Source organism: Eptatretus burgeri, chromosome 16 (assembly GCF_056783735.1).
Source record: "Eptatretus burgeri isolate ZD-2024b chromosome 16, Ebu_testis_v1, whole genome shotgun sequence".
Lineage (NCBI taxonomy): Eukaryota > Metazoa > Chordata > Myxini > Myxiniformes > Myxinidae > Eptatretus > Eptatretus burgeri.
The window spans coordinates 45679149-45701045 of record NC_140976.1 but is presented as its reverse complement, the minus strand read 5'-3'; the positions used below and the strand labels follow the sequence as shown (position 1 = coordinate 45701045).

Here is a 21897-nt window from a genome sequence, read left to right as displayed (position 1 = left end):
ACTTTAAATGTCCCTCTACTCGTGTGCCCTTTTTTCTTTTTAGAAAAGCAGCTCTGCTTCCTGAAACTAACAAAAAATTCGTCCCTAAGAATAGGTTAATCCCCCCACTTTTATGATGTCTATAGTGTATGATATTTGTCTCCTGCTAATTTCACCGTAGGGAACTGTAGGTTTGCTATCCGTCTGTCAGTCCCACCCGTGGTTTTTCAGGGTTCCCCCCCCCATATCCTTTAACATATTCCACTGAAACTTGGTACATGGCTTATTGTGATAAGTTACAGAAAAATTTCGAGTTTCAGGGCATTTCGTCAATCTTTTACAGAGTTATGCCCTTTTTAGACTTAAAAAAAAATCACATATTATACATGGGTGAGTGTACAGCTGCCCTGACTCCACCCCACTGTTTTACAACCATTGGCTGGACAGCTGGCCTGACTCCACCCTAATAAAATCATGTGCCACCATTGCATGAAGCAGCACAGATCGGCAGGCCTCGGACCTGGGTGGTAGTCCGTGGCCTAGTGCAATTGGAATGATCCCAGGTATATAACCACCATGTATTATAGATGCACATAAGCTGTGCCCATGTTTTTGTTTCACGTATGTACATTGGGTTATTTTTAATATGAAATGGGAAAAGCTAAGAAATGAATGAAACACCGTGGGTTAGTGGGTTTCTTCTTCTTCATTTCGATTCCGGCGTCGGTTTGAGCATGCATTAAAGCAAACTCACTTTTACCTCCTGTTTGTTATCCTCGTTGTCTTTATTGGTTTCTAGTCTATAAAAGATATCAGTAAATGAAAATTGCTTTTCCTTTCATTTTGCCGAATAGACTCAAACATGGTGGGTTAGAGGGTTTTTTCTTCTTTAGTTTTTGTTCCCGTATTGCCATTTAGGAATGTATAGATATCAAACAAACAAACAAACCCGCAGACAGACAAGCATTTGTTGGATTATATATAGTATGATAAACCTCAATATTGCGGATAGGGTTTGAACTTGGCACATTTACAGAGCTCACTTGGTCTGATTCTGAACCAGCATCCAGGAGGCTCTGTTGGATTGCAAATTGGAGGAGATCGTTATCTTCATCTCTCATTGGCTCATTCTTGCTGCACCCCGCCACAGTGTACCCCTTGGGAGCCTCAAACACACTGGATTCCACTTCACAGACTGCTGCGGAGGTTGTCACAGATTGTACTTATTAGGAATAGCAGTACAGTGGCATATTAAACATACAATGTGTATAAGTTCAGACATACCGCGGAGGGGTGGGATTAAGAGCTGAGGGAGATTTGTAAAGACTTTTTTCTATATCCAGATATCTAGGCTCATGAAAGTGTTCAATCAGGTGTGAACCTATTTCTCGATGTGAAAACTGAAGTTTGTTTTGTGCTTCTAAAAAGACATTACATGTAAAGTTTTTATCCTCTGCCCTTCCGACAATGTCAGAAATGGGGGGCATTAAAATGGGCTCCGTCCGACCGACAGACTGAGCGATCAACCGACCGACAGAACATTCATCCATGACCTATCATCCGGCCATGTACGTCTGTGTACCGTTCACGATATTTCAAAAGCATCGAACATTTAGTGTTCCGATTGCAGCCACCTATTCCTCATGACAGCATCTCAACATGATTATATCATAGCTGTGATTGGCTGAATTATGTTGCCATGGGAACCATCTTGATAACTTGACTTGTGTACACGATATTTCAAAAAAAAAACGTTCAACATTTACCTTTCATATTACATATATCTATTCCTCATACCACCCACAAGGCAGAGGACGAGAGTATCAGCTCTCCTTGTTGACAATAAATTCACACAATAACAGTGATGAAGTAAATGGGGTTGGATTCATAGTTCTGTGGGATTTGTGAAGAAGAAGAAGATATTTCTCTTGCATCTTCTATCTTCTTCTTGTACTAATGTGTGTGTGTGTGTGTTTGTGTGTGTACACGCGTACGTGCGTGTCTCCTCCATAACTCCAAAACCATGAAACCTCGCATGCCTGAAACTTTGCATGCATACTAAAGGAACTCAAAGGAAGTGCAAGAGTGAAAATTGTGTGTTTGGCTTAATTTAAACACCCCTTTTGAAAATAATTAACAGCCTTATTTAATCATATCCTTTATCAGGCACATCTTTGGCCACCTCACACTCTGGGGTCTTAAAGGCGTATCCTGGGTTACCTTGCTGGGGTCTGAAGTCACCATGTTATTTGGCCTGCAAAACCATGCCTTGACTTGGAACAGGCAGCAATGATTTCTTAACGATAGTTTTTTTTTTCTTCACATTCCTCACATATTATCGAATGCCTGATCATCATAGCTATGAATTGCTGGGTACATTGCAATGCCCAGAGATGCCAGAATTTGTGGCTTTATTTCGTTTCCACACATGCCATAACCTCGAGAATCTCTTAAACTAACCAGAATTACAAAATTTAAGCTGCATCAGTTGTGACTGCAAAAAAAGTGCTTATTTGTCCAATTCGGACATATTTGATATTTCGGGCGTCTCCGGGAGGTGTGTGTTTAATATGACAGTTCAGTGATTGCTAATGGTGTGCCATGTAAGCCGTTCCTTATCAACCATTTTGTTGGAGTGCTTAACCCTTCGATGCCGGGACCCAGCAAGGTTGTTGTTGTGCTTCCGTATAACTACGCTATAAGATAATTATTTTATTTGCATAAGCCTACTTGTATGCTCCTATAACTTGGTTACAAATAATTCAGTGACATAAACATTAAAAAAAAATTAAGGTTCGAGGGAAAATATTAATAGCACAATCTTTCCTTTCCTGGCAAGGTTGTTGTTTATATAATTTTAATATCATCTTAAGAAGATATTTATCTTGTATCTTGTATATTCTTCTTATACTATTGTGTGTGTGTGTGCGTGCACGCGCATGTGTGTGTCTCCTCCATAACTCCAAAACCATGAAACTCACAGCCTGAAACTTTGCATGCATACTAAAGGAACTCCAAGGAAGTGCAACAGTGAAAATTGTGTGTTTGGGTTAATTTGAACACCCCGTTTGAAGATAATTAACAGCAATATTTAATTGTATCCTTTATCAGGCACATCCTTGGCCACCTCGCATGAGCCTCCATGTATGCTTCTATAACTTACAAATAATTCCGTGGCATAAATATAAAACTATTTCATTCAGGCTCGAGGGTACACTTCCTTTCCAGTCCTCCAGACTGGAGGGTTTGCCTAATTACCTCATTCGCATGACAACAGGTCCTGGAAAGGAATTCTAAACTTCGAGGATGGGAATCAAGCTGAATTATTCTTGGCATTAGTCCATTCCACCTCCATGTATAAATGTGTTTCTGTGTTTAATCTACTCCTGTGAGATTTTCCTGTTCGAATCGATTTCTCTTCAGTGGATTTTAGCATCTTTGAGATTGGATGACTGCTTCGATCCCAGACCCGACACCTGGAAAGGTGTAAAGTTTTTGGCAAAGTTGTTGAGATATCTTCCAAATAAAAGGATCAACAAATCACTTTTTTGAGTAAAGACTCATCCATGAGCATCGACTTTGATTGCAAAAGAATAACAAAGAATGCTGGCCTCCTGGTATTTCACAGACAGGGTGATTCATCAATGTGTGTGCCATTAAACTGGATGTCACATCTGTCGGAATCCCCCCACCCCTCCTCGACTCTTCTCCCCCCCCTCCCCATCCCCCCAATTTGATATTCCTGTCAGCAAAGCAACTGGTTGTATTTGCCAGTCAACAATATAATAACCTAACTTGCTAAATATTTGGAGGTGTTTCTCAAGTGCTCAACATAAACAGGAACAATCTGATTCATAATAGTCCATTCGTACATTGTGACTATTTCCAACAAATCCACTGTAAATTCATGAGGTGTGTGTGTGTGTGTGTGTGTCATGTTTTTTGTGGAGTTGTACCGGACCTTTCTTCTGCGGAGTGTGATACACCAAAACGATAGTCATGACCTCCTAAATTGATTCGGCTAATTAACTACAAAGAACCCAGAGGAATTTCTATGTTTTAAATGCACGATATCTTAAGGTGTGTCGAGTAGCTTAATCAGTCCTTCCACGACATGGCAAACTAAAAAATCAAAAACAAAAATAATGAAAAATCACTCATAGAGGGACAACTTGGCAAAACAACACAAAGTACAATGGCACTCGGTAGAGCGCATACCTCTGCCAGGTGGAACAGTTCACGTTTTGTATCCTACTGATGGGCTGGATCAGAATCAAAATCCAATCCGCTTGTTCTTGTCACCGATCCAACTCATCCACCATGTTTTGTCAAAACTCATCCACAACTTTTTGAGATGTAGTGATATATTTAGTTTTTGGCCCTATCTATCAATTTTAGAAATTAGGCCTGTGTTGACCTTTTGACCTTAATTGGGAATTGAATTCAGCGACCTGACATGAAAAATGCTCTTCAAATTTCAAGTCAATCGAATGAAAATTGAGGATTTCGAAAATTTGGCCTATTTTGACCTTTTGGCCTATGTTTACCTCAAAAATAATAGGCGGTTGAATTTATTGACCTGATGTGCAAATCCTGTTCAAACTTGAAGTCAATCAGATGAAATTTGAGGATTTTAGAAAATCTGGCTCAAATTGGCCAATGTAGACCTTTTCAATCGACCAAATTTTATGAAACTTCAATGCGGGACCGTCGTAGGGTTGGTGACATTAATCTCTGAAAAATTCAGAACGGTCAGTTGAGCGGTTTGGACTGTCAGCGAGCGGACACACACAAACACACACACACACACACACACACACACACACACACACACACACACACACACACACACACACACACACACACACACACGCACACACACTCAACATACTTTTCCAAAAAAATGTTTTTTTGCCAAGTCATAACATTGTAACATAGCATTTATTAATTAATACTAATAATATTAGCAACAACATTAATCGTATAATTTGGCAATAATAATAACGAATGTATAATAGTCCCTGGCCCAAACTCATCTGGGATTGGTAAAAGGCAAGCGAATATACAGCAGGCAGGTATGCTACAAGGCCGTGGAGACCAATGAAAATTTGGTCCAACGAACCAACTTGTTTATTAAACAACTCTCATGACGCGATCCGATGACTGCTTGAACAAAAGGCAAAACATTTTTTTCCAAGTAGTTTGTTGGCTTACATGACGAGGTGATGCTGCACCAGCTGGATGTGTCACTGGATGGTGATGGGCTGTCACTGCTCACACAGTTGTGTACCGAGCTCACTGGATGCTCACAACCATTTAGATTCCCAAATGTAATGCGTGCATTTAGTATGTGGAACAAAGGGATCTCTGTAAGAGAACATGCAAGTAGGATGAAGGATATAGATAAAAAACGATGTGAGGTATTGCTCAAAAAAAGCAAGAAAGTTCAAACAAAGTGTATAAACAAGTTTGTTCAGAAGAAAGGAAAAAACAGGAAAGATAAAAATTATAATCTTCAGCAGTGTTTATAGAGAATACATGACAAATGAAAGCTTCTTTTTCTTCTTGCGTATGGCAGCTTGGCTGCCGGGTAGCTATAATTTTGTTGGGGCACAGCTGTGCCACTAATGCTGTCCCTCTATTACCAGCACACTGGTACTCATTTCACCAACCTCGGAAGGATGACAGGCTGAGTCAACCCCACCTGGTGTTAATTCAGCAGCGAATAGGGCTCAAACTCAGGACCCTAAGATCCCAAGCCAGCCACCCTAACCACGAAGCCAACACCAGGCTTTGAAGGAAAGGTAAAGTTGATCAATGAGTGAGTTGAGTCTGTTTAAAGGAAGTTGGTAAACCTGGCTGATCTTAGAACATTCTCCAGATCATCACACGGCCTTTGGGGTCTGCATCTGATCTTTCCATCACTTCAAGGTGCAAGAAAAGCCGTTATCATCTGATTGTTTTCCTTTTGCATCAATCCTTGGTCTTACCCTGTAAAAAGTAGTCTTTTCCTTGCACGTGGAAGTGAAAAACTAGAAAGAGCCTGCAATGCTTCTGATGACCTGGAGAAATAGCCGTGACATTCTGACATTGCTAGAAGACTATTGATCACGGTGCTAGATGGAGCAGACAACTGAGCCGACGCCAGTTAATGTTCCCAGACAGACGGCGCAACACATCGATCACACAACTGCAGTAACCATTCTCATGATATGTCTATAATGGCTACCTACCTAGATTTCTTTATCTGTAGGCCTTTGTTCCCCTTGCCCTCTGGGGGTATTGGAGAGGTAGGCATAAATGGTCTGTGTAGTCTGGAATGAAGGCCACCCTGCAACTAAAATTTTGTGTACATTTTGTACTTTGAAGTTTTCTGCTGTTGAAGCATGTTTTTAACTCCACCACCAAAGGTGGATAGTATCACGTGATACAGCACACACAGAGGTTATGTTTTCACCCCTGTCTGTCTGTATGTCTGTTTATCTGTCTGTGGGAAGGATATCTCAAAAAGCTGTGGATGGGTTTGGACTAAATTTGGTTGAATAGGTTGGGTGTGTGACAAGGACGAAATGATTAGATTTTGGTGAAGATCCGCATCAGGATGCAGAGTGGAGAATATTTTTTTAGTGATTCTTCACCTTTGAGTGATAGGGACAAAAACGATATCTACCATGATATCTCAAAAAATTGTGGACGGAACAAAACTTGGTGGACATGTTGGGTGTGTGATGAGGATGAATTGATTCGATTTTGATGAAGATCCGGATCCGGATACAAGAATTTTTGGAATTGATTCTTCATAATTGGGAGATGGGGCCAAAAGCGATTTATATAGCATGATATTTCAAAACGTTGTGGACGGGTTATAACATAACTTGGTGGGTGAGTTGGTAAGGTGACAAGAACAAGCCAATTATTTTCTGATTAAGGTACGGATTCAGATCAGGCCTATCGGTATGATACAAAACATAAAATGTTCAGCCTCCAAGAAGTGCCTTCTACCACATTCTCTTCTGCTTCACCAATCACAACCAGGAGGCATCACCATTATTTTTTTTGAGCAATTGGGAGTTATACGAAGATGATTAATTGAATTGTCTGACCTTGGTGAACACCGGCGATGATACTGTCATTATGACGTCATGACTGCAGCTCGAAAAGAATCTCTTGCAGTGAAAATATGCGAAGATGAAATGCTGTCACGAAGCAGATGAAAGGTGAAGTTACCCTCTTTTGGGAGGCTTGTCACAGTAAATACGACCTTACCCCCTATGAACCTGAAGATTCAAAAGCAGTGGCTCCTCTTCTTATACGATGGATAACATTGCTTCCTTATGAGCTGCATTTTACTCCACATGCTTGTGTGGCGCAGCACTGAAGCGAAGTCGTTTTTAACATCTCTAATGATGTCACATGAAAACCTTTGTCCTTTGAAAGACATTTTTAGCAGCAAGCAGTGCTGGTGAGATTCAATCACTTTTTCTCCCATGCCTACCAGATCCTTCACAAGTCATCTTGACAGCAATGATTCTTCAATAATAAGTGGGAGTTGCCAGTACAGAGGATTTGCCTTCAGGGTTATAAAAACAACAGGTTCAGTTAACAAGTATGGCCTCATTTTGACTGTGGATTGTTGAAACCAGGCCAATAAATTAACCTTAAAAACCATGGAACGTTGGCATAGTTCATCTTCTGAAGATTATACTACAGGGTGCCTACTTGCAAGTGAAAGAAATACGATTCCAAAATGTTCCTCCTTGGAGAGAGGTTAATGGACATATACAATTTGAGGATTCCAGAGATGTGGTGCGTTCAGCAAGGTTTAAAGGCACAGTTGAGACTGACCTTCCTTGCCAGTGAAAGACCAACCACAGTTTGAATTACCCGATGTTTCCTTTTCTGAAAGAAATCACTCATTTCTTTCTGAAACTTGGCATCATTCTCAATATGGCCAAGGCATGATGGCTGTTGCTCTCATGCCGCAGACAGATCGATGGCCTCTCTGTTATTTTACCACTTCTCTTCCAGTCGAGTTTCCTCTGCTCTCTCAGCCTTCCGGCCCTCCCCAGAAAATCCGGGGTAGTATACATTCTCCCAGTAAATACTCCAGGTCAAACTCCCAAAAACCATCTTACGGCAAACCTCAACTCTTTTGTTCCTCTGTTCCATTTGTTTCAATTGCTGGGTTGTAGTCTGCAATGCCAAGACACCTCAATGTTTTATGACTCCACATAATGATCTGAAAGAGTGCGTGTGAGGGTGACAAGGGATGGGTTGTATTTTCCACCTTCATGGGTCTGGTCAGCAATCCTGAGCTTTCAACTCAGGCTGAAGACACAGCAGAAGAAATCCAATCTTTCTTTGCTTGCAACTGCATAATGTCTGATGTTGACTTTCTTTCATCTTCCATTACATCAGAAGGTCCCACTTCTTTCCCTTCCGAGATATTAAAGTGTTCCATCTGCTTTTTGAGGAGACAATAAAGGCAAATGCTTAAAAAGTACATTGGTGGATTCTGACATGAAATCTTTGCTGAAATGAAATGAAATCTGACATGAAATCTTTTTAAACAGTCTGATCTCTGACCATCAGTTTGTATTCCATCCCTGACACTCAACCCTGGAAATGCTTCTGCTCTTCTGTCACCAATGGATGGAGGCCCTCAATCTCAAACAAGGGGTTAAGACCGTCTCCTTCGACATATTTCGGACATTTCACACAGACTGACATCCTGCTTTGTTTGCCAAGCTCTCTGCCTCTGGCATAGATGGCCAGTTTCATTCCTGGATTTCTAACTTCCTCCACCACTGCAGTCAATCAATGTATTGCCATCAATCCCTTCTCCCAATGGAAGCTGGAGTTCCTCAAGGCAGTGTTTTGGGCCTTGTCTTGATCCTCGTCTACATTGGTGACCTCTTCGATTCATGCATCGCTTCCACATATTTGAGGCCAGGGATTTTTACAACCTTCGGCATCACTCAAGAGTGGAGAAGTTTCAATATTATTTCTCCTCTTCAGTATGACAGTCTGTTGAGAAGTTTGGAGAAGACCAGCTTATACCACCCTCAAATTAGAGCGAACAATAGAGTCACTGTCACCAGTGGGACAGTGATGGCAATGGCAATGCTATCACTGCCCCAAGGAAAATCCATGGGAAATGGAAATTGCATGACGAAAGGCTAACACTCGAATCGTCAGCTGCTCCTCATTTATCATGGCAGTAAAACTATGCCTTTCAACATTTAGTTGATTAAACTAATTGTTTAAAAAATATGTAGGCTTGCATCCACTAATCGTAGGCAAGCACTCACTGGTACCATGGCCAAAATAAATTCCAAATTCCTGCCCTAACCTCACATTCCCCCTGTTCCAAGGGAACGAAGTGCAAAAGGGTCACCTCCCCAAAGGAGTCGCTTACACCCCTTTGCTGCGCATGCGGATTAATACTCGTTGTGGTAGTAGTAGTCTCCACTAATCTGGATGACAGAAAACAAAACTGAAGAAAAGCCAATCACTACTCAATCATCCAATCAGAGCATCGAGCATGAATGCCGAGTTGATATCCTCCACCCCTCACTCCAAAACCTCACCCCTCCCTCCCCCCCCCCCCCAAAAAAAAAGAAGAAAAAGAAAAGTGACAAAATACTTTTAAATCGATGACCATAATTTGTATGTGCACTACCACACTAACTACTCTACTTCTCCTGTCTACCGCCAAGATGTGAAACAAAATCAGGTCACTCCCCCCTCTCTCCCCTTTCTCCTTGTGTGTAGGTAATATGTAGATGGCCCCTAAGCTTAAGGAAAGAGGAATGGACTTTACTCTCGATGAAATGGTGGCCAAAGAAGACTGCTGAGTAAATGCGTCTCAGTTTGATGTGAAAACTATTGTACAGTTTCCAATCACGAAACCATTGTCATGGCAAAACAGGAGGCGTGAACTCCTGATGCAAACAGGTGACCTCTCCTCCTCCTCCTTTGTATGCAGCACACGGCTAGAAGTAGCATCATTGGCTGAAGGTGCAGCTGTGCCAGTGATGCTGTGCCCCTCTACCAGTACACTGGTTCTCATTTTGCCAACCTCAGAAGGATGAGAGGCTGAGTCAACCCCACCTGGTGGTAGTTCAGTGGCAAACAGGGCTCGAACTCAGGACCCTAAGATTCCAAGCCAACCACCCTAACTGCAAAGCCAACACCAGTATTGTGACTTCTCCAAAAGAACAACAGAGTTGGAGCAAAAAGTATGCTTTCTGTGAAAAAAAGAGCACATAGAAAAATGAGGTTTCTGTAAAACAAAGGGAAAGGAGTTGAGGAAGGAGAGAACAAGTGGACAAACCAATTTTAATTGGAAATCCTGGAGGAAGCCGCAATGTGATGAAATCCCGCAGCTTTGCAAAATGGCTGTAGCTGATGGCCATGAGATCTACGATGGGGATCACCTGTTCTGACAGTGATAGTGGGTGTGCCTCGCAGAGCCACAGTGCAGCCTTGAACCTGTCACAAGAAGAATGATAAGTTGTTTGCACAGTGTTACCGCTTGCATCACTCCCGTCCAATCTACTTTAAGAAGGGAATATACGACGAGATTACCTCTCATCGTCGTACAATATGCTCATAAAACATTTGAAATATTGCCACTTAGTGTCAAGGGAAAACTGTCATTGAAGCAAATGACAGCCAGGTACGAGGAAAACGAGCAAGGTGTTGTTAATGAGTGGTGGAAGGGTTTTGACAGTTGCACTGTTTGAAATTTACCAACGTAATCAGTGCACACAACAGTATTATAGACGATTGTTACACAGGGTGTTAACAAATCGGTGACTTAAAAGAAGCCACAACCAACTACAAGAAACTTGAACAACTTATCCCTGGCAAAATCAAACGAGAAGAAGAAGAAAAAAAAAAACTGCATCAGCAAATTGAATGTTTGTTTTTGTTTTTTTAATTTAACCTTTATTGTTAAAATATTGTACTTTACACTTGTCATTATTAACCATCGGAGAATCCGCCGATGGTCGACCTTTGCAATAATGTATATTCTTGAAACACAGGAATAACTAATCGATAACTTTTAACTGAAGGTTGACAAAGGTTACACTAACTTCATTGGAAGGCAAAGTAAAGTTGACATTTCAGACGTTAACCCTTTGGAGCAAGGGTCTACAACAGGTTTGCTCTTGAACGGACAAACATCACCTTCGATTTGCTTCCCATGGCAGTTTGCACTTCTGTTGTCAACTTTTACTGACGCCTACTGAGCCAACCCTTGATAAAGTCGAATATTCTTCTGGTACAACCAATTAGATCTGATTTTTCACCAAAGTGGAAGTTGAGATCTTTGTTTTGCTCAAGCATTATTTTATAAACCTAGCTCATGCTGTCTGTTGACAGAAACAGCTATGGTAAGACTTACTTCTGTGTCTTTGTGGTGAGGTTCATGGGACGACCCACATCACGGTTTCTTAAGTTGAAACGAGGGTTGAAATATTCTTCTGCTGTAATGGCGGATGGGTTGGTGGCACTGGCTGTTTGTGTGATGTGTGCCTGGAAAAGGGTGCCAAGGAAGTTGTACACAGGTGAACATTTTTTTACAATACTAATTATTACATCTCCTGTGGAGCTCACACAAAAGTGGCTAAGAGGCAGATAATGACAGATGTCATAATGTGCCTTAAAATGTGTTACAAGGGGTAGGATGTGAAATTAAATGAAATATTGTCACCTTTGCGGCCCCACACCATGACTGTTAGTAACGAGTCGGGTGAGGAACTGCAAAATACTGAAGTAGTCAATTCGTGGATGGCTGGCTTATGGCCATTTTGAGTGTGATCGCCCGCCTGTGCAGAGGCAAGTAATCCTATTCTGAGTGTAGGCTCACTCTGCACTGGCTATCGGGATTTTAACCGAAGTTAGATTCACCAGGGATTTACCAGTGTCCCCAAAATAAGAGACACATGGGAGGCAGATTGCGGAACAGACATGCACAATCCTAGGGTCTTGAATTCAAGCCCCTGTCAGGTCAGGTCAGGTATGGGAGCATGTGCCAGAGCAGCGCGTCGCTGCGTCCACTTTCCGCCGGTACTCCAGGGGCCTCCGTCTGGCCATCCCCCAGGCAGATGCCTGGCCTATCCCAATCTCCTTGAGATGCCGATCAACCTGCTGCAAGCACGAGGCACGTGGTCGGCCCATTGGCCTCCTCCACTCACAAGGCTCCCTCGCTGAGAAAATCTGATGAGCAGGATCAGCGTCAGGAAAACGAGACACATGTCCATACAGCTGCAGCTGATGCTCACGGACTATGCAGGCAACAAATCTCATTTGAGTCTCTCTCAGCAACCGCTTGTTTGACACAAAATCCGACCAGCGATAGCCAAGGATTCTCTGAAGAGACCTGGTACCAAAGGAATTAAGTCTCCATCTCAGATCCTTGGTCAGAGTCCAAGTCTCACATCCATAGAGCAAGACTGAAAGCACCAAGGACCTGAAGACTCGGACTTTTGTCCTTCCGCACAGGTACCTGCAGCGCCACGCCCCATCATCCAGTGAATCCATGACTCCCCAGGCTCGACCCAGACGTCTGTTGACCTCTGACTCACAGCCAGCAGAGACATGAATATCACTGCCGAGGAAAGTGAATCTCTCCACAACCTCAACATCCTCACCACAAACAGGCACAGACAGGACAGCAGCATCCAAGATGTCATTGAAAGCCTGGATCTTAGTTTTGACCCAGGAAACCCGTAATCCCAGCGGCTCCGTCTCCTCATTCAGCACCTCGAGGGCCCCCAAAAGGATATCTAAAGTCTCTGCAAAGATGACTGCATCATCTGCGAAATCAAGGTCAGAGATTTTGACATTCCCAAACGATGCACCGCAGCTTGATATCTCCTGACAGCCTCCCTAAAATCCAGTCCATACAAGTGCTGAAAAGTGTGGGGGCCAGTCGACACCCCTGACGAACTCCAGTAACAACTGGAAATAAGTCAGAGATGGTACCACCACATCTCACAGCACTCTCAGTATCAGAGTAGAGTTCAGACATCAGATCGATCAGTTTTGGTGGCACCCCACGAACTCCAAGAATCCTCCAGAGGGCATCCCGATTCACTGAATCGAACGCTTTACAGAGATCAACATAAGCTGCAAGCAGCCCCTGCCGAATCATTGACCTCTTTGGTGTCTAACCATTGAATTAACACCAGGCGGGTTGACTCTGCCTGTCATCCTTCCAAAGTTGGTGAAATAAGTACCAGCATGCTGCCATGCTGGCATGCTCCACAGCTGTGCCCCCAGAAAATGATGCAGCCAAGTCGCCACAAGCTGCATAGGAATAAATAAAATAACCCCCGAACCATAATATTGGAGACAAGTCTATCAATTGATATTTGAATTTGAATACTTGGGATTGTATATAACTATTTTGAATTGACAATTCATACGCAAGTGGTATATCATTGAACATCCCTGGTTATTTTTTGTCATACTGTCAGCAAAGAGGTGAGGTTCATCCAAACCTTTTGATTTCACTTCCTTCTCCCACACTTCCCACTTTCCATTTTCACCCCTATCCTCTTCCTTTCCATTGTTTACATTTTTTGAAACCTCAACCCCTTCTTTCCCACCTTCCCTCCCCCACCTCCCTCTCTGGTACTCCTAAGAGTCTTCAGCATTTCATGGACCATGACCATCCAAAACAAAAACTGCACAGGAAACAGACCTATCTAGTGAATACTAGTCAATGGATTAAACATTAATAAAATCAAATTTCTTTGGTTCATCCATCCATCCATTGGGAGGAGAGGATTAATAGGGTTTCTCAGGCAGCCATTCAAATGAATGGGGGAAAGGGAAAAACTTTCTGACTTAAGCCCCAAAAGCCCAAAATAGGAGACTGATTTCCTCCCCCTCCCATACAAGTAAATGTAAAATTGAGACTGATTCCCTTCCCTCCCATACAAGCAAATGTAAAATAGGAGACTGACTCAAGCCCCAAAAGCCCAAAATAGGAGACTGATTTTCTCCCCACCTATTCCCTTCCCTCCCATACAAGCAAATGTAAAATTTAGATTTACTGATTAAAGCACTTCTTTCCTTTCATATTTTCATTCCACTCAAAGAGCGAATGAACGAATATTTATCGATGTTCCACTTTGGAGAATAACTTAATTTTCCTATTACATTCATCACCATCGAGTATATTCACAAAGATTACTTTGGAACTTAGTTCTTGGTTTAAATGTCTTTGTTGAGCAGAAATATTATGATAAACTTCTCTCAATGCTCTTATTTGACCACCTCCTGAGTCACATATCATTTTGAGATTGCAGTAAATTGTTTTTCCATTGTTCCATTGATAACCATCAAAGTTTTCAGTCCATTCAAGGATATTTGTTTTTTCTTTACATCCTCCAACCTATTTGTAATTAAATTTATCCGCTTATTTGTTTTATCTACTTTTAACCTGGTTATTTCTTCAATTAGACTTATTTGATATTTCTCACATTCTTTATGTTTTTCATGTAAATACCAAGGCTGATTACATCTCCACTCTTTGGTTTGGTTATTGCTTGGTTCTATCATTTATAAATCAGTAAAAAGACGGTGGTGGCCTGTTAAAATTCCCATCCCAATATCTTAACACATACTTATAACCATAAGGGAGACTATAATTGATTCCATTCTCTAAAATAGATCTTTTATCATCAAAAGTTCCTAATGCTTTCTTATTTATCTATTCTGTATATAATTGGTGTTTATAACTTCGTATTGTATTCATTTTTCTGTACTCTTCCTTCTTAAAGGTTAAATGGTTGTAATATTGTTTAAAGTTTATTGTTTCCATATATAATTCCATACATATTGTTTTTAAATATATAACTATCTGTATCCATATATAACAATGACACATTATCCTTGTACTTTGATTTTAAATTATTATAGTAATAGTCATACATTAATGACTTTGACAAGTCAAGAATTGTTGTTCCTATACAAATAGGTTTATCCATTTCAATACTCTCTTTTTTTCAAATGAATAGTACAAAAGTTCTCTGAAAACACCTCCGCTCACTCAAAACTTGGTCTATTAAATAACTTTGAAGCCTGTTTCCAAGATGTAGCAAGTCTTATGTTTTGTCGATTCCTAACATTTTCCATAGTCTTTCCAAATACAGCATTATTCATTAATTTATAAAAGTCCTTCTCAAAATATGTTTTTGCTTCTGTTCTCCTTTTTGTATTAAAATCAATATACTTCTTCAACCAATGACTGTTTATATTTCAAAATCGTATTAATTTTCCTCACTCTCAACCCAGCCGATAAATATTGTCTCAAGTTCCTTTGATGCAAAACATAACTTTCTTTATCATTTAATGTAGTAAGTTGTTTTTCTGGAGATTTACCTTTTATATTGAATGACTGTTGGTAATCACTTAACCATTCTTTTCTTGGACTTTCTTTATCAGGGGCATAAGGTAGGTCTTTATGTTTGTGATGAAGTTCTTCTGGGTATTTTAAATCAACCTCAAAATAATATCCAACTTCAGCTTCATCCAATTATTTTTGAGAGGAGACAATAACGTCGTGTACAACTTTTTCATAATGTTTTTCTTTAACTATTTAAGTTTTCCATAAGGAAAAGATTGAGACATAGCCCACCCATACAAATTGTTAGCATCACAATACATCAGGTAAGAGTTGTTCTCATTCTTATTATGATAAGGAAGATATTTGTGATTTGCTTTAGCATATCTCTTGGAACATACTTGAGATATTCCTCCTCTTTTAGCCTTCTCTGTCATTCAAAGTATATCTATATCACTGATTAATTCCAAATTCTGTTTTGTCATTTTTAACATAGCACTCCAAGCCAAACCCAGGGCTGTTTAAGAGTGAATGGGGTCTAATCCATAAGAATTTTTATTATGACAGACTGTTCTAAAAGTTTCAAACACATCAACCAATAACAATACGTCAGTTTTAAGATACAAATCATGATATTTTCCAAGATTCTTTATATTAAACTTCTCCCAAACCTTTTTAGCTTGTCTATAATCTCTATCGGAAATATCAGTTATATTCAACTTGCCATAGAAACATTCCCTTGAAGGAAGTTGTGTTTCTTTAAACTTCTCAAATGAATTAATTTACTCATATGGATATATTGTTGCAGACCGGGTATCGGCTGCGAGCACAACCACAACGTGGGGCGGTAGGGTCGACTCTACTGAACACCCGGAATTTATAGGTTGTCACCCCGGACAATTCCGGAGCCGACGGGTCACTTATCAGACCGAAGATCGCCAATAGGTCGACCACGTGGAGTTGGGTCGATTGCCAATTTCAATTTACCTAAATATCCACATCGTCCAAACCACCTGGGAAATTCACTCTCGACGGCCCTCGTATGAGTCAAGCTGTAAGCGTGCCCGACCCGTGCGCAACCCGAGCGGACGGTTGCCGAAGTTCCGTCGGTCCGAATGTACATTTACAGCGGCAACAGCCTTTATGATTCACCAACACGCGTCACGCTAGGCCAATGGAAGAAACACAGCAATGAACTGACACATTAAACAAATGTATTTATTTATAATGGGGCAGGGGAGCATGCAAGAAGGCAGAGTTAGCCGAATACTGAAGGAATAGCAATTTATGTACAAGCACTTATGCAGTTTTACTTAATAGACTGGTGGCACAAACACACACACACACACACACACACACACACACGAAATGGTGGCCACAGCCTTTATTGAGGCCTCCAGCTCAGAGGGGAAAGGCGAGCTGAAGACCAGAGCCTGCACTCGGACCTGTCCACCTCGTGTAGTCTTCGAGCTGGCAGGGTGGTGGGACTTGCCTTTCGCGTGTGAGGCGAACGTGATAACCACTCGTGTCAGGCAAACGTGATCACCACTCGTCTCCCCAGTTTCTCTCTTTCATCCCCGACAGAGAGACGGTGCACAACTGACTTGCGGTTCTTGTGGAGGAAGGATCTCTTCTTCGGAAAAACGGAGCCGGACCTTTATCCTTCCCCCTCCCTCAGCCGAACCTCGGTGTCGTGGTGGTGTCTTTCCTCATTGGCTGGTTTGGCATACAGAATGCGCTCGTCACCCTGTCATTCGCCAAAACAGGCCCCAAGGCCGCTGATTGGACCGGGGGGGGGGGGGGTGACGAGGCGTCTTGACTCCCCGCCCCCCGAAGAGGCTTCGCTTCTCTTGGAGCCCGCTCTGTGCCCTTTGACCGACTTACGGTCACCTCGTCCACGCCCCCCCCCCCTCGGATTGGGCGAGAGAGACGTCAGGTCTTCATGAACTCTGCCCACGTACGTGCTGACATGCACGTAGGCCATGGCGTCGGTGTGAGGAAGTGAGGTGAAGGTGAGGGTGATGCTGGCGTTGTTATAGTTTTGAGGGGTGTAAAAATAAAAGAAAACCCTGGCTATCAAAGTAACTCTCAGCGCATGTACATTTATTCACCCATTAAACGAGGGACGGGGACCCTAACTTAACAACACATACCGATATAACTGTTCTCTCGGACCTGTATGTGGAGTGCTCATGGCTTCCATGTTCGCAACAATATTTCCTTTTGTGATTAGAGATCAATCTCTTCTTGATTTGAGAAATGTGATTTTTGATTCGGTAAGTTTTTAATATTTGATGCTAAGTTCGATAATGGACTTGCCATAAACTTGTATGTGTCAAGAAATCTGATATGGGTTATGGGGATGAATGAATTGTTTTTGTGAATGAGATGTATTTTTGATCTGTGTTAGGAATGGCAGAAATATCTCCAGATGTCTTTGAAAGTTCATTTATAAATAGATGTGTGTCATAGTGAGCGTTGTTGTGAAGAAAGACAGGAAGAAAGTTTGGAGGCTTGCAATTAAGATTACAACGGGAATGAGCTGGACCTCTATATTTACCAGTAAGATGGCAGTGATCCCTAACCTTGACTTCTCCCTCAATTTTCTCCTCACAAATATGACAGATACTGTTCTTTCTAGATTCATTTTTCTCTCCCTATGTTAATGACATTGGTTTATCAGTTTTAACCATTATTTCTCCTAGTCTTATACAGTCTTTTTCCAATTGTCTTACAGACCCCTCTGAGGCATCTTCTCCTCTTGCTGTTCGTCTTTCGGCTGCTCCTGTTAGGGGTCGCCACAGCGGATCATCTGTTATGATCCGCATACTGATTTGGCATAGGTTTTACGCCGGATGCCCTTCCTGACGCAACCCTGGTCGCCTCTTACGACACAGGGATAAGCATTGGATTTCACCATGATTCCGGGCTGCCCTACACCCTCTCTTAGCGCGGCCCAGCGCAGAGCTCCCATCCTCAAGCGATCCTCCAACCCAAGCCTCCGAGTAGCCAGATTAAAGGCGCAGGCCACTACGCCCGGTTCGGCATCTTCTCCTCTATAAAGTTCTAACTTGTATTCATCACCAACAGATGATTTGATATAATAACAGAAACCACAAGGAATATGTTTTTGATATTTATTTGTGTATGATTTATTTGGATTTGGAAAAACAGTATCTATCTTTTCAAGGATACTTTCAACAACAGCATATATCACAAACGAATGTTTTATCGATTTGTTAAAATCTTTGAATGATATGTTTGAACCTGCTTTTGGAAAATTGATTACTGTTGATTTATGATTACTACAATATTTCGAATGTTGATTTAATCGTTCTTTTGTATGAAAGGAGTTGAGACATCTCTTACATGGATACGTTTTACATTTTCTCTTGTATAGTTGTGATTTGGTTAATCTTGAAAAATTTTTGGTGAAAGCATAATGTGATTTTTCCTTTGAAGTAAAGTAGAGAAGGTCAATTTGTGTTTCATCATTTTTATAGTTGTTTGAAATTTTTAATATCTGAACTTTGTTTGTATCCGTTAATCCTTATATATTAACAGAAAGATTATTCATTTTCTCAAATTTAGGAATATCTCTCAATGACATTGGAAACGTTAAATCTTTAACATTTAATGTATTCTCGTATTTCTTATAATGTTCAAACCTTTCAGGATTCCATTGTGGAGGATGTAGATGAGCAAGAACAGACCATAGAAAACATTTATTATCTTTGTTTTGAATATTAACAACCACTTTCTTAAGTTTTATCTCTTTTGGTAAATCAATATAAGAAGAAGCTTTAAGAGGATTTGATTTTAAGATGAGTATAAATCTTACAAAATCTTGGAATGATGAGAGAAAGTGAGGGTTTGTCCTCATATAGGGAGTAGTTTCATCACCTTCTCTTACCATATTCAATTTTACTCCCATATATAACTTAAAAGATTTCATTTCACTTAATGTGTTTTTAATTATCGTTTCAATACTTTGTTTAACCATATCAACAGCTTCAATGAATGAAGATGGTCCAGGGTCTTGAAAGCAAAACAATGTTATTTTTATATGTCCTTTAAATGCCCCATCAGTGTTTTCAATGGAGAATTTAGTGGCACCTTCCCTTTCTTCATTGTTCTTGTGTTTGCGTGATTAAAGGTGTTTACTATAAATTTTTTTTAAAGAATATCATTATCACATCTATCACAATGTTTTGTTTCTTGGTCAAGTGGAGATATTTGTCTGAAAAGATTGAATGTGTGTTTGTTGGTTTGAAGGTGGTTTTAATAATATTTATATTCATGATTACAAACATCGCAGTACGTTGTATTCACCATATTTATACAACAAAACTTTGCTTAAAATAAAATTTTCGTGATGAAAATTTTGTTTAATTCAGAGGGGAATCTGTGCTTAAAACCATTTTATCCTCCAACTTTTTTCATTTCATAAATTCAATGTATCAAGACACAAAAGACAAGTTTCAATCAATCTCTTCATTTGTAAAAGTTACTGAGAAATATGTCGAGGATGTGAAATTGAATAAAGATAAATATAACAACTATTGGATAAAAACAATTATGGTGAATAATATGAGTTCTTCAATTTCCTTCAGTGGAAGGGCTTATAGTATATCTGGAAGAACATCAATTAAAGTCGTCCCAAAAAAAGTTTCTCCTCTCCTTCTGGAAATATATTCAAAACTACAAAAAGCAATGAAACAAGAAAAAGTATCAAAAACGAAAAACCTTATGGATGGAGTTTTAGAAAGAAAAGATAAGACCATCTGTAATATGCAAGGAGAAACTTGTATTTTTTTCAACAACCCTAAAGATGTACATCCTGATGAAATAAAGGATGTTAATATATCAGGTGAAATGACATTTCGTTCAATAGTAGTTAAGGATCATTTTAAAATTACCTTTAATATAAAAAATGCAATAGTTGAATCTGTTAATGAAAAAAAGTATATAGACAAGTCTGGAGATGGCAATGGTTCACGAGCAATGTACACGGTTCGCCTTTTTTATATTTTTTTGACCTTCGACGGGACGCAACGGGCAAAACTGGCGGGAATCAGGAAAAACGTAAATTATAAAAGTTGTAGTACTCGAAGAGCACTACTTGCATACCAACTTTCATTCGAAACAGTTGAAAACCCTGGGAGCTCGATGCCCAATTTTTTGATTTTTTTTTGACATATTCTAAGTTCGTGACCTTGTGACCCCGGGACGAAAATGAAAAATCGAGCTCCGTGAGGCTATGCATGTGCCATTGGGCTAACCAAATACCAAAACCCCTGCCATATTCGACAAACCCCCTCGGAGAAGATGTAACTTGAAATCGGCTACCCCTAAAAACACGTTTTTTGGGCGTGGCTCCGCCAATAATGGGCGCAACATGCCCATTCTCCGGAAAACACAACGAGATCATGATACAAACCTCCCACCCAAATTTTATCAAGATAGGCTCAAAACCCACGGAGATATGCTCGGGACAGACAGACAGACAGAACAGACACACACCCATAACGAATATAGTGGTCACTTACTGACTCGTGAAACAATTATTCACGATTGCCATTTTCAGGGAAATATCAACACAAGATATTGTATTAATAAAATAATGGATTATCTTGAAATTAAACCCGAACTTGCGATAAAATATAGTTTCTAAAAAAGCCAATAATAAATTAAATAACCTGTTTTCCAAATATATAAATGAATGATTTTTACCCATTTGGGAAAACAAGATAAAATTTAACAACCATAAAAATCTTCCAAATTCATTAAGATGTCTCATAGTTTGTTCAAGTGGATGTGGAAAAACGTGCTTACTTTTAAAGATGCTCCTTACTCCCAACTTTTTAAATTATGATAATATAATAATTTTCACAAAGTCAAGTTTTCAACCTGAGTATCAACTACTCTCACAAGTTTTTTAATGCTGGTCTTCAAAAAGAAGATATAATCGGTTTATTTAAACGTCAAAACAAATGAAATGATTACAACATTGAAAATATAATACTATTTTGTGACACAGAGATATAAAAAGAAATCAAAACCGATAACTTGTATTCTTAGTGAAAATACGGATGATATACCTTCTCCCCAAGATTTGGATCAAACAAAAAAGAACCTCGTTATCTTTGATGATTATGTTAATGAGAGAAACCAAACGGTAATGGAGAGCTACTACACAAGAGGGAGACATTCTTCTTGTAATTGTATTTATCTTAGTCAATCATACTTTCAACTCCCTCGTCGCTCAATAAGAAACAATGCTTATACTTTTATTTTATTCAAGTTAAATTCAATAGATATAAACAATTTTTGAAGAGACAATTGTTCTACATTATGTAGTAAAAAGGAATTTGGGGATTATATGAAGCACACGACTGAAAAATATAAATATATTGTTGTGAAACAAGATGAGATATTAAGGGATATATATTTTTTATATTATAAACAATTAGATATATAAATGACATCTATTATTATTAATCTTGTGGGTAAATCTGCTTCTGGAAAAACTTTCATAAATCAAGGTTCTTGTA

The 21897-nt window shown here is 40.1% G+C and overlaps 1 protein-coding gene across 4 annotated transcripts in view; it reads right to left on the bottom strand.

Annotated features, from left to right (window-relative positions):
- Nucleotides 1-21897, bottom strand: part of ANKRD13B (ankyrin repeat domain 13B) — a 279821-nt gene that overhangs the window by 20513 nt on the left and 237411 nt on the right. For 3 of the 4 annotated variants that reach the window (XM_085860510.1, XM_085860513.1, XM_085860512.1), the window contains 4 exons: nucleotides 11393-11523; nucleotides 10316-10473; nucleotides 5194-5346; nucleotides 1023-1177 (listed from right to left, as the gene is read on the bottom strand). In XM_085860510.1, the coding sequence (XP_085716636.1) occupies nucleotides 1023-1177; nucleotides 5194-5346; nucleotides 10316-10473; nucleotides 11393-11523 (597 nt within the window). The remainder of the gene's footprint in view (nucleotides 1-1022; nucleotides 1178-5193; nucleotides 5347-10315; nucleotides 10474-11392; nucleotides 11524-21897) is intronic. The other variant, XM_085860511.1, reaches the window with a different exon arrangement.